The sequence below is a fragment of the Echiichthys vipera genome, assembly GCF_963691815.1.
Source record: "Echiichthys vipera genome assembly, chromosome: 7".
NCBI classification, from domain to species: Eukaryota; Metazoa; Chordata; class Actinopteri; order Perciformes; family Trachinidae; genus Echiichthys; species Echiichthys vipera.
Window position 1 is genome coordinate 1,851,676 of NC_139832.1, and position 15,421 is coordinate 1,867,096.

The 15,421-nt window shown below is 48.0% G+C and overlaps 1 protein-coding gene across 1 annotated transcript in view; it reads right to left on the reverse strand.

The window, feature by feature from the left end:
* Window positions 1-3,675: 3,675 nt before the first annotated feature.
* Window positions 3,676-15,421, reverse strand: part of glg1a (golgi glycoprotein 1a) — a gene marked incomplete at its 5' end in the record, with an annotated part of 45,136 nt that continues 33,390 nt past the window's right edge. Inside the window, 9 exons of the mRNA XM_083917104.1 lie at window positions 3,676-5,301; window positions 6,775-6,881; window positions 7,708-7,828; window positions 9,085-9,192; window positions 9,651-9,752; window positions 10,068-10,210; window positions 11,849-11,972; window positions 13,004-13,141; window positions 13,872-13,964. Of these exons, the coding sequence (XP_083773230.1) occupies window positions 5,134-5,301; window positions 6,775-6,881; window positions 7,708-7,828; window positions 9,085-9,192; window positions 9,651-9,752; window positions 10,068-10,210; window positions 11,849-11,972; window positions 13,004-13,141; window positions 13,872-13,964 (1,104 nt within the window). The 3' untranslated portion in view covers window positions 3,676-5,133. The remainder of the gene's footprint in view (window positions 5,302-6,774; window positions 6,882-7,707; window positions 7,829-9,084; window positions 9,193-9,650; window positions 9,753-10,067; window positions 10,211-11,848; window positions 11,973-13,003; window positions 13,142-13,871; window positions 13,965-15,421) is intronic.

The following is a 15,421-nucleotide window of genomic DNA, read 5'->3' on the forward strand; positions in this document are numbered from 1 at the left end:
GCATTCTCTCTAATGTCCAGCAGGAGGAGACTCCACTTAAAGCTGCATTCTCTCTAATGTCCAGCAGGAGGAGACTCCACTTAAAGCTGCATTCTCTCTAATGTCCAGCAGGAGGAGACTCCACTTAAAGCTGCATTCTCTCTAATGTCCAGCAGGGGGAGACTCCACTTAAAGCTGCATTCTCTCTAATGTCCAGCAGGAGGAGACTCCACTTAAAGCTGCATTCTCTCTAATGTCCAGCAGGAGGAGACTCCACTTAAAGCTGCATTCTCTCTAATGTCCAGCAGGAGGAGACTCCACTTAAAGCTGCATTCTCTCTAATGTCCAGCAGGAGGAGACTCCACTTAAAGCTGCATTCTCTCTAATGTCCAGCAGGAGGAGACTCCACTTAAAGCTGCATTCTCTCTAATGTCCAGCAGGAGGAGACTCCACTTAAAGCTGCATTCTCTCTAATGTCCAGCAGGAGGAGACTCCACTTAAAGCTGCATTCTCTCTAATGTCCAGCAGGAGGAGACTCCACTTAAAGCTGCATTCTCTCTAATGTCCAGCAGGAGGAGACTCCACTTAAAGCTGCATTCTCTCTAATGTCCAGCAGGAGGAGACTCCACTTAAAGCTGCATTCTCTCTAATGTTAAAGGTGGTTTTGAAACGAACCGACGCGACGACAGCAGAATAGAAACATTGCAGACTTTATTATTATTAACAAACTGTCCAATTTTCATCTGTACAGAACAACAACAACAAAAAAACCCAGCAAAAATAAAAGAAACTGAGAAAAGAAAAGTGGACAGGTGATGAAAGATAAACCAGACGATCAGGAGTCAGACACAAAACACCGTTTACAAAAAGATCTTCATCGTCACAAACTTAAAATCAAAAATGTTCTAGTCATCATCATCATCATCATCGCCCGGGACGACGAGAACGGCGAGGAACCGACCGGAGATCGCAGTCCAGAATTTGTGGGCAACACACACACACACACAGACACACACACGCAGACATGTCATCACACACACACGCGCCCCCACACACTCTTCTGCCGGGCGCTTGCAGGGGCTTCTGGGATGTTCTGTACAGCACGATCCGTCAGCGGGACGACGAGTAGGCACGCTTCGATAAAACAGACGTCAGATGGCGAAACAAAGTGAAGGCAGTTCAACGAATCAGGACGTCTCATTTACAAGCAGGGAGGGCGGCGCTCGCCACCCCAAGCGTAAACAGTTTAAGAGAAAAATAAACAACAACAACAACCGGTACAGGCTGACTGCACACTACGTAGTTTACAGTATGTCATCACTCAGTATGGTACACATGTACAGGTGATCGGCTCGAGCGGGGAGAGGAGGGACTCGTGTTTGGCGTTTCTACGAGACGGCGAACGCGTTCGTGTTCCCAGGGTCCTTCGTTCCACAGCTTTGTTTCCTTGTGATGTGACTCAAGAGGGAGAACTGTGTTCACGCTACGCTGCTTGAAAGCTGAGCCCTCAAATACATTTCTCCTGACGTTGGACGTTGATCTGGAGAGTCGATGAATCTGAATCTGCCTTTTCTTGTGTGTGTTTTGAGGTACATTTTTTCCCCTGATGTAAATAAACTGGTGTCTCCGAACTCTCAACAGTGGTTATTTAAAAAAAGACGCCCTCAGGCTCCATCAACACCGCAGCGTTTTCACTCTAAAATGGCGTTTCAAAACTAAAAACCATCGCCATCCGCACAAGCGTTTCAGCTCCGGATCAAACATAATCCATGTCGATGTTAACACGTCTGAAAACACATTTTCACGACCACTGGCGTACACACACACTGGCGGCATGTGGGTTTCGGTTTAACCAACGTTAACCTGTGCTTGAACACCTCGGATGTCTAAATTGAAATCAGAGCAGAGATTTATTAGTTTGGACCGAACTGTTACTGAAAGCAACACGCGAGTATCAGGCAGTAACAGCCACGATCATTGTTTTCTATCAGATCGATGTGATGATGTCGACATCTGCTGCCGCACTTGAGGTTACACAAGCCCCCGGGGAGTTAAGTGCTTGTTTTAAACTTATTTAAAACCGTGATGGAGGCAGGATGTTTGCGGTTGGCTTGAACGGACCACACTGACCACCGCAGCGCGACGTTACGCGCATCAGTGCCAACTTTTCTGCCAACTACCTCCATTCAAAATGAATGGCAGGACGAACGCGTCGCCGGTCGCCTCGTGAGCCCGTCCTGATCTCTGAGCTCTGCTGTGTTTCACTCTAAGATCAGTCTGGTGAAGTTTGAGCAGCGACCGAACCGATCAGCGTTGGTTTCTTTGGTGGATTGAAGTGAAACAGAAGAGACTGTTGAGTGTGAACAACATGGAGGCTTCCACGCATGAGATGAGCAGCTATGGAGCAAGCCGCTCACTAACTCTTTGTTCTCTGGATCCTTCTGTTGAATATGGACCGGGCTCCTGAAATTGGGCCTTTGATCCGTAAATTCACGTTAAACACAAAGGGAAAATCTCCTTTACCCACATGTTGTTTCCTTTCTGAGCTTTGCCTCCACGCTGTTAGCACGTCACACGCTTCACTCATCTGATTGGTTGATTTGGCCCGTGTGTTGGTGACAGACAGATGGTTTATCCAATCAGAAACCAGGATTTTCACCCCTTCACAAAGATCTTTAAACCAGAGTTCAGATGGATCTGCTGAGACCAGGAGAACAAGGAGAATGAACCCATCTAGAGGAGTCGGGTTCTGATCTAGTCCGGATGCTGGGAGCGTTCACCAACGCCTCAGTTTTAGGGGAAGAACTTTGAAGTTCACATGAGCACGTCGGTCCTGAAGCATTTGGGGTCCCCTGCTAAAGCTGCGGCCCCCACGACCGGACCCCGGATAAGAGGCTGAAGATGAGATGAGATGAGACATTCAGACTTTCCTGTGTGATCTTCTAACGTTCACTAATGTAATAAAAGTGTCACGTTTCCCTCTCGCTGTGAAAACCCAGGACCCTGTGAACACGAGAGGGTGACCACAGCACTGACGCACAGAGAACTTTCCAAACGCCTTCAGAGAGACCGTCGCCCTGCAGAGAGACGCCAGAGAGACGAACCCGAACCCCGACCCAGAAACGGTTCCCACCGTTCGCTCTGTTCACCGAAGACGCCGTCCTTAAAACCATTTTGTCACTTTTGTTTGGTGGGATTCTATTTTCTATCCCGGTCTTTGTTTTGTGCGTGTTTCTCTTTCCTCTGCTCACATCCGAGGGTCGCCGACTCGGCGCCGACGTGACGAAGCAGGAAGAAACCACAAAGACCTGCGACGCGAGACGACACGTCAAGTTTTTGGGGTTTCACACCTTGGGTTCGGTTTGGTTTCGGGCCGCACCAAAGAAAGAAACTCTTACTTCGGACGCGTAACATCACGGTAACCACGACGATGAAGTGACATTAAATGACAACCCGACGTGTTCTCCTGTTCGCGTACACGTCACCGATGAGCTTCGACAGTGGTCATCCCCAAAGTTTCATCACATTAAAGAACTCGAAATCCTCCGCTCAGATCACGCGTCTGATCCGGAACAAGCGTCATTCATGTTTGACGGATCTCTAACGTGCACGCAGACTCACTCCGCCCCCCAGAGGACGCCGACACCCCTCGCCGCCTGCATCCTCCCCCATGCCCCCCCCCCCGCTGAAGGAAGGAGGGACGCTCGCTCGCTCGCTGGAGTAAAGGCAACCAGAGAACATTCAAAATCATAGAAAAATCAAATAAAATGACCATTAGTAAACAAATAAATAAGGCTATGACAAAACAATATATATATATTTATAGATATAAAAAAAAAGAACGAAAAATGTGCAAGGATTCCAGTTTCATCGTTACACAAAAATGTTCACATCTCTATAATAATCTAGAATCTTCTCTTTATTGTTTGTTGTTTTGTTCCTGCATTGTTCCGAGCGTTCTCCGTACCAACCAGCGTGAAACCGACCGCCGCTCTGCGAGTTCAGGACCGAGAAAAAGAAATATATATATATATATATATATTTAAAAAAAAGCCAGTCTGCCCCGTCTGTGCGCTCTGGCGTGAATCCTGACTGTGCGTCACGGCGTTTTCCAGAAGGCGAGCGACACAAACGTCCCGACCTGCTGCTGCTGGAGCGGCGGCGAAAGACAGTAAAACGAACAAAAAAAGAAGCAGCAGGCGGATGGCGTGGTGCGTTTATGGCACAGGTCGAGCCGGGGGAAAAAAGAAACTCTTAAAAAAAAAAAGGGGAGAGCTGAGGTTGCCAGGTCTGCAAGAAAAAAATATATCCACAAATAATTCCTGCGAGCTGTTTGTGTGTGTGTGTGTGTGTGTGTGTGTGTGTGTGTCCTCCTCTCTTTACCTTCATCTGTGGCGCGGTGGGTGGAGGGCTGGCTGGTTGGCACCGCCCGCCCTGGCAGTCTCATGGCGATAAAATCTAACTAACACATCAGCAAAAAAAAGCCAAACAAACCCCGAAAAACCCCTCAAGCAGGAGGACCAACTAAAACAAGATGGTGGTAGAAAGACGTTTCAATCACACACACACACACACACGCGCGCGCACACACACACACCATTAAAATACTGGAGTCATTAAACTGCTCTATACATGAGCATTTCCCATCCCACTTTCTACACATTTACACTTTATATGATTTCATTCACCTCCTTCGCCGCGGCGTCTCGACCTCAAACCCCAAATCCTCGCCTCCCCCGCCGCTCCCCCGCTCGCTCCTCACCCCCCCGAGCAGCCGAGGGAGGAGGAGGGTGAGGGGGCGATACAAAAACAAAAAATAAAAAGAAAGGCAGAGCAATACTGCATCTACATCAGGTGAGGAAACTGCAGGAGGATCCGGCGCTCTGGGGGAGGAAGAAGCCGAGGCGGCGGGGGGCGTGGCCTCTTTGAGAGTGGGTTGGGCTCGTGTAGAGGAAGAGCAGGTGAGTCACTGATCCAGCCCACTGTCGTCTGCGGGATTGTGGGTAATGTCATTCCAGCGATGGAAGAAGAGGCGTGAGTCAGGGGGGGGGAGGTGGAGGAGAGGAGGCGGGTGGGAGGAGGCGGGGGTGTTATTCTCAGCGGTGGTCGTTTTCTCCTGTGGGTGTGTCCTAACCCCCCGGGAGTGGGCTGGGTCTACCTGTCCTTCAGCTCCTGGGTGACGCGCTTGGTGAATCTGCCGCAGAGCAGCCCCATCACGAAGAGCAGCGACACGCCGCCGCCGATCATGGTCAGGATGTAGTTCTTGGACGGTGACGTCATCACCTGCATGGCGAGGTCTGAGAAGCCCTCGGCGGGAGCGACCTGACGGGGAGTGAGGACAGAGATAGGCAACTCATTCAATGAACTCCAAAATAAAAGCACCCTTTAGGTCAAGTACTTGATTCATTTCAAATTAAACAGAAAGCTTTTTTACTCCATTGCAATTAAGGGCGCACTCCCACTGTGCCTCCGTACCGTGCTCAAACAGGTTTCACAGGTAAAGTCTGGTTCCTTTGACCAGTGTGAGTGCAACCGTACCGCGTCTAGGAGCGGCACGTTTGGGAGAGGTGGGCTTTAGTAAAGCACGTTTCCACATGTACGAGCACGAGCGTGCGCACGTGTACGAGCACGAGGCCTACGGCGGTTCTGAGGTCATTTCCTGTGCGCCTGTTGGGACGTAGAAAAAAGAAGGAGGGACCATGCGCGGACATTTCAAACAATGGCGGTGAAAGGTTCACGTTGGTGTGATGCGGAGGTGGAGTGTTTACTGCAGATTTGGTCGATGAAAAGATTCAAAAACAGTCGACAAGACGCACAAAAACTCCGAGGTCTACGGAAAGATCTGGAAACAAAGCCACGCATCGCCATGACGTCATCAATGCGTGTGACGTGTTACGGCGTGATGACGTATAGGCAGCAAGAAGCATTCTCCGAGGCCCAGGTAGTGTGAGTACAAACGGGCCTGGAGGGGGGGACAAGGACCCTAAAGCACGGGGCACGGGACGGAGGCACAGTGGGAGGGCGCCCTAAATACCAACTTTAATCTGATTTGACTTTAGTCGTTTAATAACCAAAAAGGATGCACAGCTTTTCAGGACAGTGTCATCAAGAGCAACATCAAAAGTGGTGATTTTGAGGTTTTTGTCTCGTTGAGGACAAAAGTTTCGCATTTGAGGAGCTGCATTTTATTGTTGACCCTTGTTTTTAATTAAATGTTGTTTTTCTAAATGAATAAACAACTAATTAACATTTTTTAAAGGAACAAATCAACGACAAACGCATTAATTAAAGTTAAACGAGCTCCGGGTTCTCCGGTTTCCTCCCACAGTCCAAAGACGTGCAGGTGTTGGGTTCATTGATGACTCTAAATCACCCGTAGGTGTGAATGGTTGTCTGTCTCTGTTCGTCTCTATGTGTCCTGTGATAGACTGGCGTCCTGTCCAGGGTGGACCCCACCTCACGCCCGATGTCAGCTGGGATCGGCTCCAGCCCCCCGCGACCCCGACAGGGACAAGAGGCTGAAGATGAATGAATGAATGAATGAGCTGTTCTCGACATTCAGAACATTATCAAAGCAGCAACAGATATTTTCTGTGCAAAGACATCGTGTCGTGTCGGGGCGTAATCGCAGAGAGTCGTGACAAGATGTCGGTATCTGAGAGCCGCGTGGAGACGAACCCACTTCTGTCTCTAAAGCTCCTTTAAGAGAACCCGTATGCGCCTCTACGAGCCGCCCGCGGGTGTTCGTTCTGTGCGTTCAGAGGGTTTTACCGACAGAGGGGGAAGACGTCGTACCTTGGCAGCGTAGCTCCACATGTCGATGCGATCCTGGAGCCTCTTCTTGCACTCCGGCTGCAGGCGGACGCGTTTGTCCTGCAGCGCCTCCATCAGACACGACATCTCTGAGGAAACAACAGAACGCCAACGGGTCATGATCGAGGTCAGACGCCTCAGAAGAACTTTCTAATACAGTTATTAGTTTCAACACAGACGCTGAACTAACTGGACAAACCTGTTTGCTAAGACTTCATAAACATTCACACTATGTTTATAGACTTAAAATGCGTTAAAGCAATTATTTGCACTTTTCTTTTGTCTTATTTAAACGCTCCTAATAAACGTGTGGCACTAAAACGTAAAAAGAAATCCACCAGGTGTTGAAACTCATCAATATTTCATTCTCATATTTCTGATAAAAGTCTGACAGATCATTTTCCGAGCTTGCTGCCTGCCCGTCATCGTCGATCCGTTTCACTCGTGCTGCATTTGAGTGCAATGCCAAGTCCGAAGTTTCGGACCTCCAACTAGGAAAAGAGCACTCGAATGCCTGTCAAAGTGGAACCTCCTACTAGTGAATTCGTGGAGGGTCGATCTCCATTGAATTCGATTTTAGGAGGTTCCACTTTGACAGGTATTCCAGTGCACTTTGCCTAGCATTAACATTCCAGTTTGTTTTACTGACATTTAAAGAGAAATATCATGTTTATTTTGATGATCATGGGGATAATTTCCTGACTTTTGATCTTTTGCCTTCACTGTTTATCTGAATGTAAAAGAAAGAAATGTATTTTACTCCGTCACACTTCACTTCTCAGGAGTAACGTTAGAAAGAAGAGTTGAATTCGGTGGATTTAAGATCTAAAACAGTTTCAAACGCAGCTAATTTTCCTGTGATATCGTCTGAATGCGTTTGTGTGTTGTTGTGTGTGTGTGTGTTTGTGGACTCACGGCGCCCTCTGCCAGGCGGGATGGCTGCACACTGATGTTTGATGTCCAGGGCGCAGGCCGTGTGGAGGACGGGGTCGACAAAGATGTCCGCCTTACTCTCCTTCAGCATGTTCAGCACCTCCTGCAGGACGAGGAAGAGGAGGGGAGAGGAGAGGAGGGAGATGAGGAAGAGGAGAGGAGGGAGATGAGGAAGAGGAGAGGACGTGTTTCATATGCTGAGGTCTGAAGGTCTGTTATTGTCTGTTCCGTCTTTGTCGCTGGAAGAAAGTGGACGAGTCGATTTAGAGATTTTGTTCCATTTCTCTTCTTTAACATGTTTTCTTAAAAAAAGAGCCTTTATTTGACTTCACTTTGTCTCTTAGGGCGCACTCACACTGTTCCTCCGTACCAAAACAGGTTTCACAGCTAAAGTCTGGTTCCTTTGACCAGTGTGAGTGCAACCGTACCACGTCTAGGAGCCGCACGCTTGCCGTCCACGGCCCGTTTGGGAGAGGTGGGCTTTAGTAAAGCACGTTTGCACGTGTACGAGCACGAGCGTGCGCACGTGTACGAGCACGAGGCCTACGGTGGTTCTGAGGTCATTTCCTGTGCGTCTGTTGGGATGTAGTCGGGTCTCGGGGGCAGCGGCTCCAGCAGGGGACCCCAAACTTCCCTTGCACTCTCCTGCTCATGAACCATTACTTTGCTCTGTGAGTGCTGGATGTGGAAATGGACTGGTCCTCTAACACACTCACCAAAAAACAACTTAATACGGTGATTTAACGTCAGACGTGTGTTTACAGCTTGTTGCGCAGTAACGCAGGTCTGAATCAAACCGTGCTGAGTAACTGGAGCTTTGTATCGAACGGTAAAAAAGAAATGCACTCAAAACTCCTCGTCTCATCTCATCTTCAGCCTCTGATCCTGGATCAGGTCTCAGGGGCAGCAGCTCCAGCAGGGGACCCCAAACTTCCCTTTCCCGGGCCACATTAACCAGCTCTAACTGGGGGATCCTGAGGCGTTCCCAGGCCAGTGTGGAGATCTAATCTCTCCACCTGGTCCTGGGTCTTCCCCGAGGCCTCCTCCCAGCTGGACGTGCCTGGAACACCTCCCTAGGGAGGCGCCCAGGGTTCATCCTGACCAGATCTAGTAAAGATCAGGAGTACTTTGTTTTATATGAAATTGGAAAACATGAAACATACACTTAGAGGTTTGGCAACCTATGTTAAGATCCGTGGAAGAGATCAGAGCTGCATGAGACAATCTAACTAGGACAACGGCTGGCTTCACTTTATTTAGGAGACAACTCGCCTGCTTTGACTCTGACAAAGAGATTTTGTAACTGAAACATCCTGAATCTAACTTTGAGTGTTGTGCAGTGAATGCAGCGGCGTTTACCTTCTTACATCCTTCCTGTTTGATCTTCAGCAGGTTGACCTTCAGACACTCCTCCACCTGCCCCGTCTGCTCCTGAGCTGCCGCTTCCTCCGGACACAGCCTGGAAATCTGAACACACACACACACACACACACAGAGAGTCATGAACAGCTGTGTGTGCTGCCGCGGTGCCTCTGAGCACGAGCCAGAGTAGATCCGTGTTATTATAATCAGCACGTAAACGGCATCAGCTGCACCAGTTTCCACCTGTCAAGATCCATCACCATCTGTCCTGTGAAGTCTGACAGGAGGACTCGCAGGACCAGAACCTCGGGGGGAGGAGGATCATGAAGGACCTCAACCCAGAGAACTTTTTGATTTTTATGCAATTTACATTTTTTAAATATATTAATTTCCATCAGCCATGAAAGCATCTTAGTTGGATTATTGACTTTTTTGGAATTAGGGCAAAAAGTGGAATATCTTGTACGTGTTAACGTAATCAGTGAGACTTGTGTGACGTACGTGTGTGTGTGTGTGTGTGCGTGTGTGTGTGCGTGCGTGCAGGAGATCAGAAGCGTGCGAACCTCGTGTGTGCATTGGATCTGCAGCTGAGGGTCCAGTCTGTAGTCCAGCGCCGACTCCTGCAGGATCACCTGGATCTGAGCCTCGCAGTCTGGAGACAAACGCTGTGCAAACACAGAAACACACCTTTGAATATCATCAGATCTCATTTTAGATTCATTAATTGGTTCATGATTTTAAACGTAACAGAATCAACGCCTCATATCTGACGGATCTTCATCTTCTTAAGCCTCTTTCACACACATGCACCGCGACCCTGAACCTCGCCCAAATTTGTCAGATAAATTGAAAGACGCTAAGCGACTGTTGTTAACGACCATTAATGAACTGGCTATGTGACTGCAGTGCAATCTGGAATTGCTTTGACCCGGGCGCCGCCGGATTTATTTAGTTGTGTTTGTTACGACAAAGTGTCTGACCTGGTCGGCGTATTTGAGCTTGAGGCAGCCGATGACCTGACCCTCCAGCTCGCTGTCGGCCGTCGCCTTGTTCAGGATGGGCTGACAGAACTTTGGGATGTCGGCTTTACACGCCTTCCTCAGCACCGGGTTCAACCTGTAGTCTGCAGACACACACACACACACACACACACACACACACACACACACAAAGAGACAGGATATCAGTGGTTATGGTGGTGATGTAAAAAGTCTGATGTATGACCGTAATCGTCCAAATATAGGACAGGGTTTTTTTCCTGGAAATCCGCCTGAAAAAGGGGTGTGGTCACATTTGCGGGGTGTAGATTTTAAAGGCTGAGTAAGTGCTTCAGATGTCACATGTCAACGTACAGCCACGACAGCAGAGGGAGCCAAACATCTGTGAAACCAGCTCCTTTCATGACGTCAAACACAACACACAGTACAGAGAGAGCGTATCGTGACAGGGGCCTGAGACGTGGAGAGACGCAGTGAGGTCCTGAATAAAGAGGCTCAAAAGTCTGAGGAGGAGTTCTGATCCATTTTAATGTGATGGTGATCAACGCAGCAGAGTCAAGCAGCTGTGAAACATGGGAGACACAGGAGGGATCACTTGGTTTTGTTTTTGTTGACTGACGGTTATTTTGAAACTGACCGATCATGCTGGTTGTTTAATGCAGGGGTGGGCAATTCTGGTCCTGCATGTTTTAGGTTTCTCTCTGCTCCTGGAGCCACTGTCCTGCATGTTTTAGGTTTCTCTCTGGTCCTGGAGCCACTGTGAGGCATGTTTTAGGTTTCTCTCTGGTCCTGGAGCCACTGTCCTGCATGTTTTAGGTTTCTCTCTGCTCCTGGAGCCACTGTCCTGCATGTTTTAGGTTTCTCTCTGCTCCTGGAGCCACTGTCCTGCATGTTTTAGGTTTCTCTCCGATTCCTGGAGCCACTGTCCTGCATGTTTAAGGTTTCTCTCTGCTCCTGGAGCCACTGTCCTGCATGTTTTAGGTTTCTCTCTGTTCTAACACACCTGAATCTAACGATATGCTCGTTATCAAGCAGCTGAAGCTCGTCACAGTTTGATTGTTGTTAGACTCAGGTGTGTTAGGGTAGGGAGAAACCTAAAACATGCAGGACAGTGGCTCTGCAGGACCGGAAATGCCCACCCCTGGTTTAATGGGTTCCTGATGAGGACTATTTCTGGTTTGAGAAGAAAGACTTATTTTGTTTGTAACGGGGGTTTTGAAATCATTGGATCGAGAGAAAGTACTTGTTTTTTGCTGAACAAGATTTTGTCTGGGTGACATGGTGGTTAGCACTGTCGCCTCACAGCGAGAGGGTTCCTGGTTTGAATCCCAGCTGGGGCCCTTCTGTGTGGAGCATGTTGTCCCCGTGTCTGCGTGGGTTTTCTCCGGGTTCTCCGGTTTCCTCCCACAGTCCAAAGACGTGCAGGTGTTCGGTTCATTGATGACTCTAAATCACCCGTAGGTGTGAATGGTTGTCTGTCTCTGTTCGTCTCTATGTGTCCTGTGATAGACTGGCGTCCTGTCCAGGGTGGACCCCGCCTCACGCCCGATGTCAGCCCCCCCGCGACCCCGACAGGGACAAGCGGTTGAGATGAATGAATGAAGATTTTGTCTTCAAAAAGTCTTTTTCCACAATTTGTTCTTTAAAAAGGACGATCGTGTTATAATCAGGGGAGTCTTATATACGCGACAAAACAGTAATTAGGTCGTGAGCGTGTGTCTGTGTGTGCGTGTGTGTGTGTGCGTGCGTGCATGTGTGTGTACCTGTGTTCTGGGTGATCTGCCTCTTGGTAATCATCTGTTTGCATTTGGGATCCATCAGCTCGCTGTTCTTGTTCTGTTTCAGACACTGAAGAACGTTCTTCCCCTCCGACTCCGAGCAGAACCGCTGAAACACACGTTCACACAGGGCTCAGGTCACACACACGACACACTAACACACACACACACAACGTTCTGCATGTAACCTGCTTAAGGCTCATAGAGGAGCGCAGCGGTGCACAGGCGCCACGATTGAGCGCAGCAGAAAAACTATACAATACATAAAGATCTGTTTGGCGCGGGACTCTTCTCATGCTGCTGCAGAGGTTTGCTGTTATTTTCAGCAGCATTAGTGGTTAAAAAAGACCTTTGAATGCCTTCACCGTGCTGCCCTGAGCTAACCACTGTTAGCCACGTCTGGCTGTTAGCGACTCTCCTGGATTTCTCCGTTAATAGTTGTTACACGAAACAAACTGTCTCCGTGGATTATTTGATGAGTAAGTAAGTGCCGAAAAAGACCCTGGGATGATTTTGCGCCAGAATTACACTTTGACGGTTCCGAGGCTGAAGCTCTGGACGACCTGCCCACGGAGACGAGGCTCGCTGCCTCAGTGTCTTCTGTTAAATCACTTTTTAAAACTCATACTCTAACACTCAAGGCGCTTTCACAGTGTTTGTCACATTCACCCGTTCACACAGACATTCACTCTGATGGCAGTGGACATCTACAGACCATCTAATCTGACCATTCACACCACATTCACACACCCATGCGCAGCACGGGGAGCAATTCAGGGGTTCAGTGTCTTGCCCAAGGACACTTCGACATGTGGACCGGGGAAGGTAGTGATCGAACCGCCAATCTCTCAAATGGAGGGCGACCCACTCTTCCACTGAGCCCCTGTCGCCACTGTAGATTTGCCTGTGTGTGATGCTGTCTTTAATCCTTTTATCTCATTGTTCTTCTTTCTCTGCAAGCACTTTAAAGTAATTATTATTTCCTACACAGTGATGTGAAATGTTGTTATGTTGTACCTTACTTACTATCATTATTAGTTTTGTTTATACTGTATATATGTGTGTATTTTGATTTGTGTTACGTCAAAGCACTTTGTAAACTGCTGTTTTTAAAGGTGCTATACAAATAATTATCATTACCCTGATCATGTGCTTGCAGACCCTCATCAGCTGGTAGTCCAGCTCAGGATCCACCATCTCCACCTCCTGCAGCTTGAAGATCCGCTGGTGGCAACGCTGACTCAGGTGACGCTTGTTCTCCTTCAGACACTCGATGACCTGCGGAGACAGAGGCGGATCAGTCAGAGGGGTCACTGGGAATATTTATGAGGCAGAAACAGTTCGTACGTCTCAAACTCTTCGTGTTTTATATATATATATAAATATACACACGCAGAGACTTTGCTCAGAGTCCTGTGTGACTCACTCCATCATACACACATTTTTATGAAACTACCTAAAGCAGGGGTCTGCAACCCACGGCTCTTGGGCCCCTTTTGAGCGGCTCCCTGTAGCTTTGCCAAAAATCAGATAAACAACGTGTAAATAACGTGTTTTTTTGCACAGTGGACGAGGGAAAACATTATATCTTGGAGTTCAAGGTGATATTGAAAAAAAGATTAGGTGAAACTAGAATATGCGTCACGTCCTTGGTGTGCAGCCCAGCGCCTTTCCCTGCAGGTGCTAATCTGGAGTTGGTCACCCGCAAATAAGTGTTTCGTGGACATTTCATTTACTTTCACATGATGGTGGCTTACCTGTGTGCTTGATATGTGGTGAGGAACTAGCGAACAACCACAGTTTTAGGACAGGTAACAAAGCCAGGGAACAGTAACCGTATAGAAACCTTTATAAGCTGTGACATCAAATCTGTTTTGCGGCTCCAGACACGTGATCTGGTGGAAGAGGCGGCAAATTGGCTCTTTTGATAGTAAAGGTTGCAGACCCCTGACCTAAAGGCTAATTCATGCTCTACGTTGATACACATGCGGATACGGACGGATTGTACCTGTGCGTTGCCGAAGGCCACGTTCTGACAGCGGCTGGTGATGTCCTGCTTACAGGACTCGTACAGCTCCGGCTCCAGGCGGATGTCCTCCGACTGCAGAGATCATCAGGGAGGGTTTAGAGCAGGGACGTCAAAGTCAAACACATCAGAGGCCAAAAAAACAAATTTGCTACAAGCCGAGGGCCGGACTGCTTCAATGTTTATTAAAACATGTTAAAATGATGCATTTAACCTGTTGAACCAAGACCTAACACAGTGAACCGTATTTTATTCAACAATTAAATTAATAATCCAATATTTTTGTACGGCTCTGTCAGTGATTGGGCTGAAAGTTGACATCTGCCCTGAATGCTGACGAATAATGAACCCACCTGCGGCGCTGCAGTGAGTTTGTGGGCTACCGTTGCATTGTGGGTAATGTAGTTTGGCTGTGACGTGCGGGCCGGCTCTAATACTAATCAAATATCATCCCGGGGGCCGAGATCATTCAATTGCGGGCCGGATCTGGCCCCCGGGCCTCGACTTTGACACCCATGGTTTAGAGGATTTACAGAAAAACACAGATGCTCATAATCTGTGCAGGAGAGGAGGAAGAAACTCAACCACTGGAAACATCAAGAGCTCAGAAAAGAAGAGAAAATTAAAAAAAACACTTTCTACAAGATGTGTTTGTCTGTTCAGGAGTTAGTCAGTCTGCTGAACAGGAAGTACCGTATTTTTCAGATTAAAAGTCGCTCCGGAGTAAAAGTCTCACCGGCCGAAAATGCAAAATAATAAATAATAAAGAAGGAAAGAAACATTTATAAGTCTCACTAGAGTTTAAGTCTAACACCAAGAAACGACATTTCATCTTGAAAAGCAATTTAAACTCAAACTAGAACAGAGAACAACAGGCTGAAGGCTGAAGAAACCCATTTTTCATCTCTCTCTCTCTCTCTCTCTCTTTTCATCCTTTACAGGTTTTTTATTGCTTTTATTAAAGGTTGAACATGTAGAATCTTTATTAAAAGCTATATTTTAAATAAAAAAAACACACCCATGGGGAGTTTTGAGGGGAACAGAATGAAAGTTTTGCTTTTCCATTAAAAAATATATTTAATTTGAATTAATATTTTAAATGTTTTACAGGTTTGATAATGACTTTCTGTCCTGTTGTGTTTCCATGGTAACAGCCAATAGCGTTGGGCATTGCTGGTTGCCAGGGTTGTCTGTTGTTGGGTGCAGCTACTGTAGGCTGGCACTGGGTGAAATGGAGTTAGCCAATCCTGCAGCTGCTTGGGAGCCCCAGTGAAGGGGGCGTTCTTTGTCCCAGCAGCTGAGTGAGCGGAGACGGGCAACAACCAGAGTCACTATAGGCCGAGCATTCACTCCATGGACTGAGAGAAAGGAGAGGAACGCCATTCAAACGCACGCCCACATGGCTACGCTGCTCCTTGATGCTAACATCACTTTCATCTGAACTTAGCTGGAACGGCTAACGCTAACGGCTAACGCTAACTGTCAATCAAACTCCTCCAAAACGCCGGTCTCCTGGAGCTACTGGGCCGGGT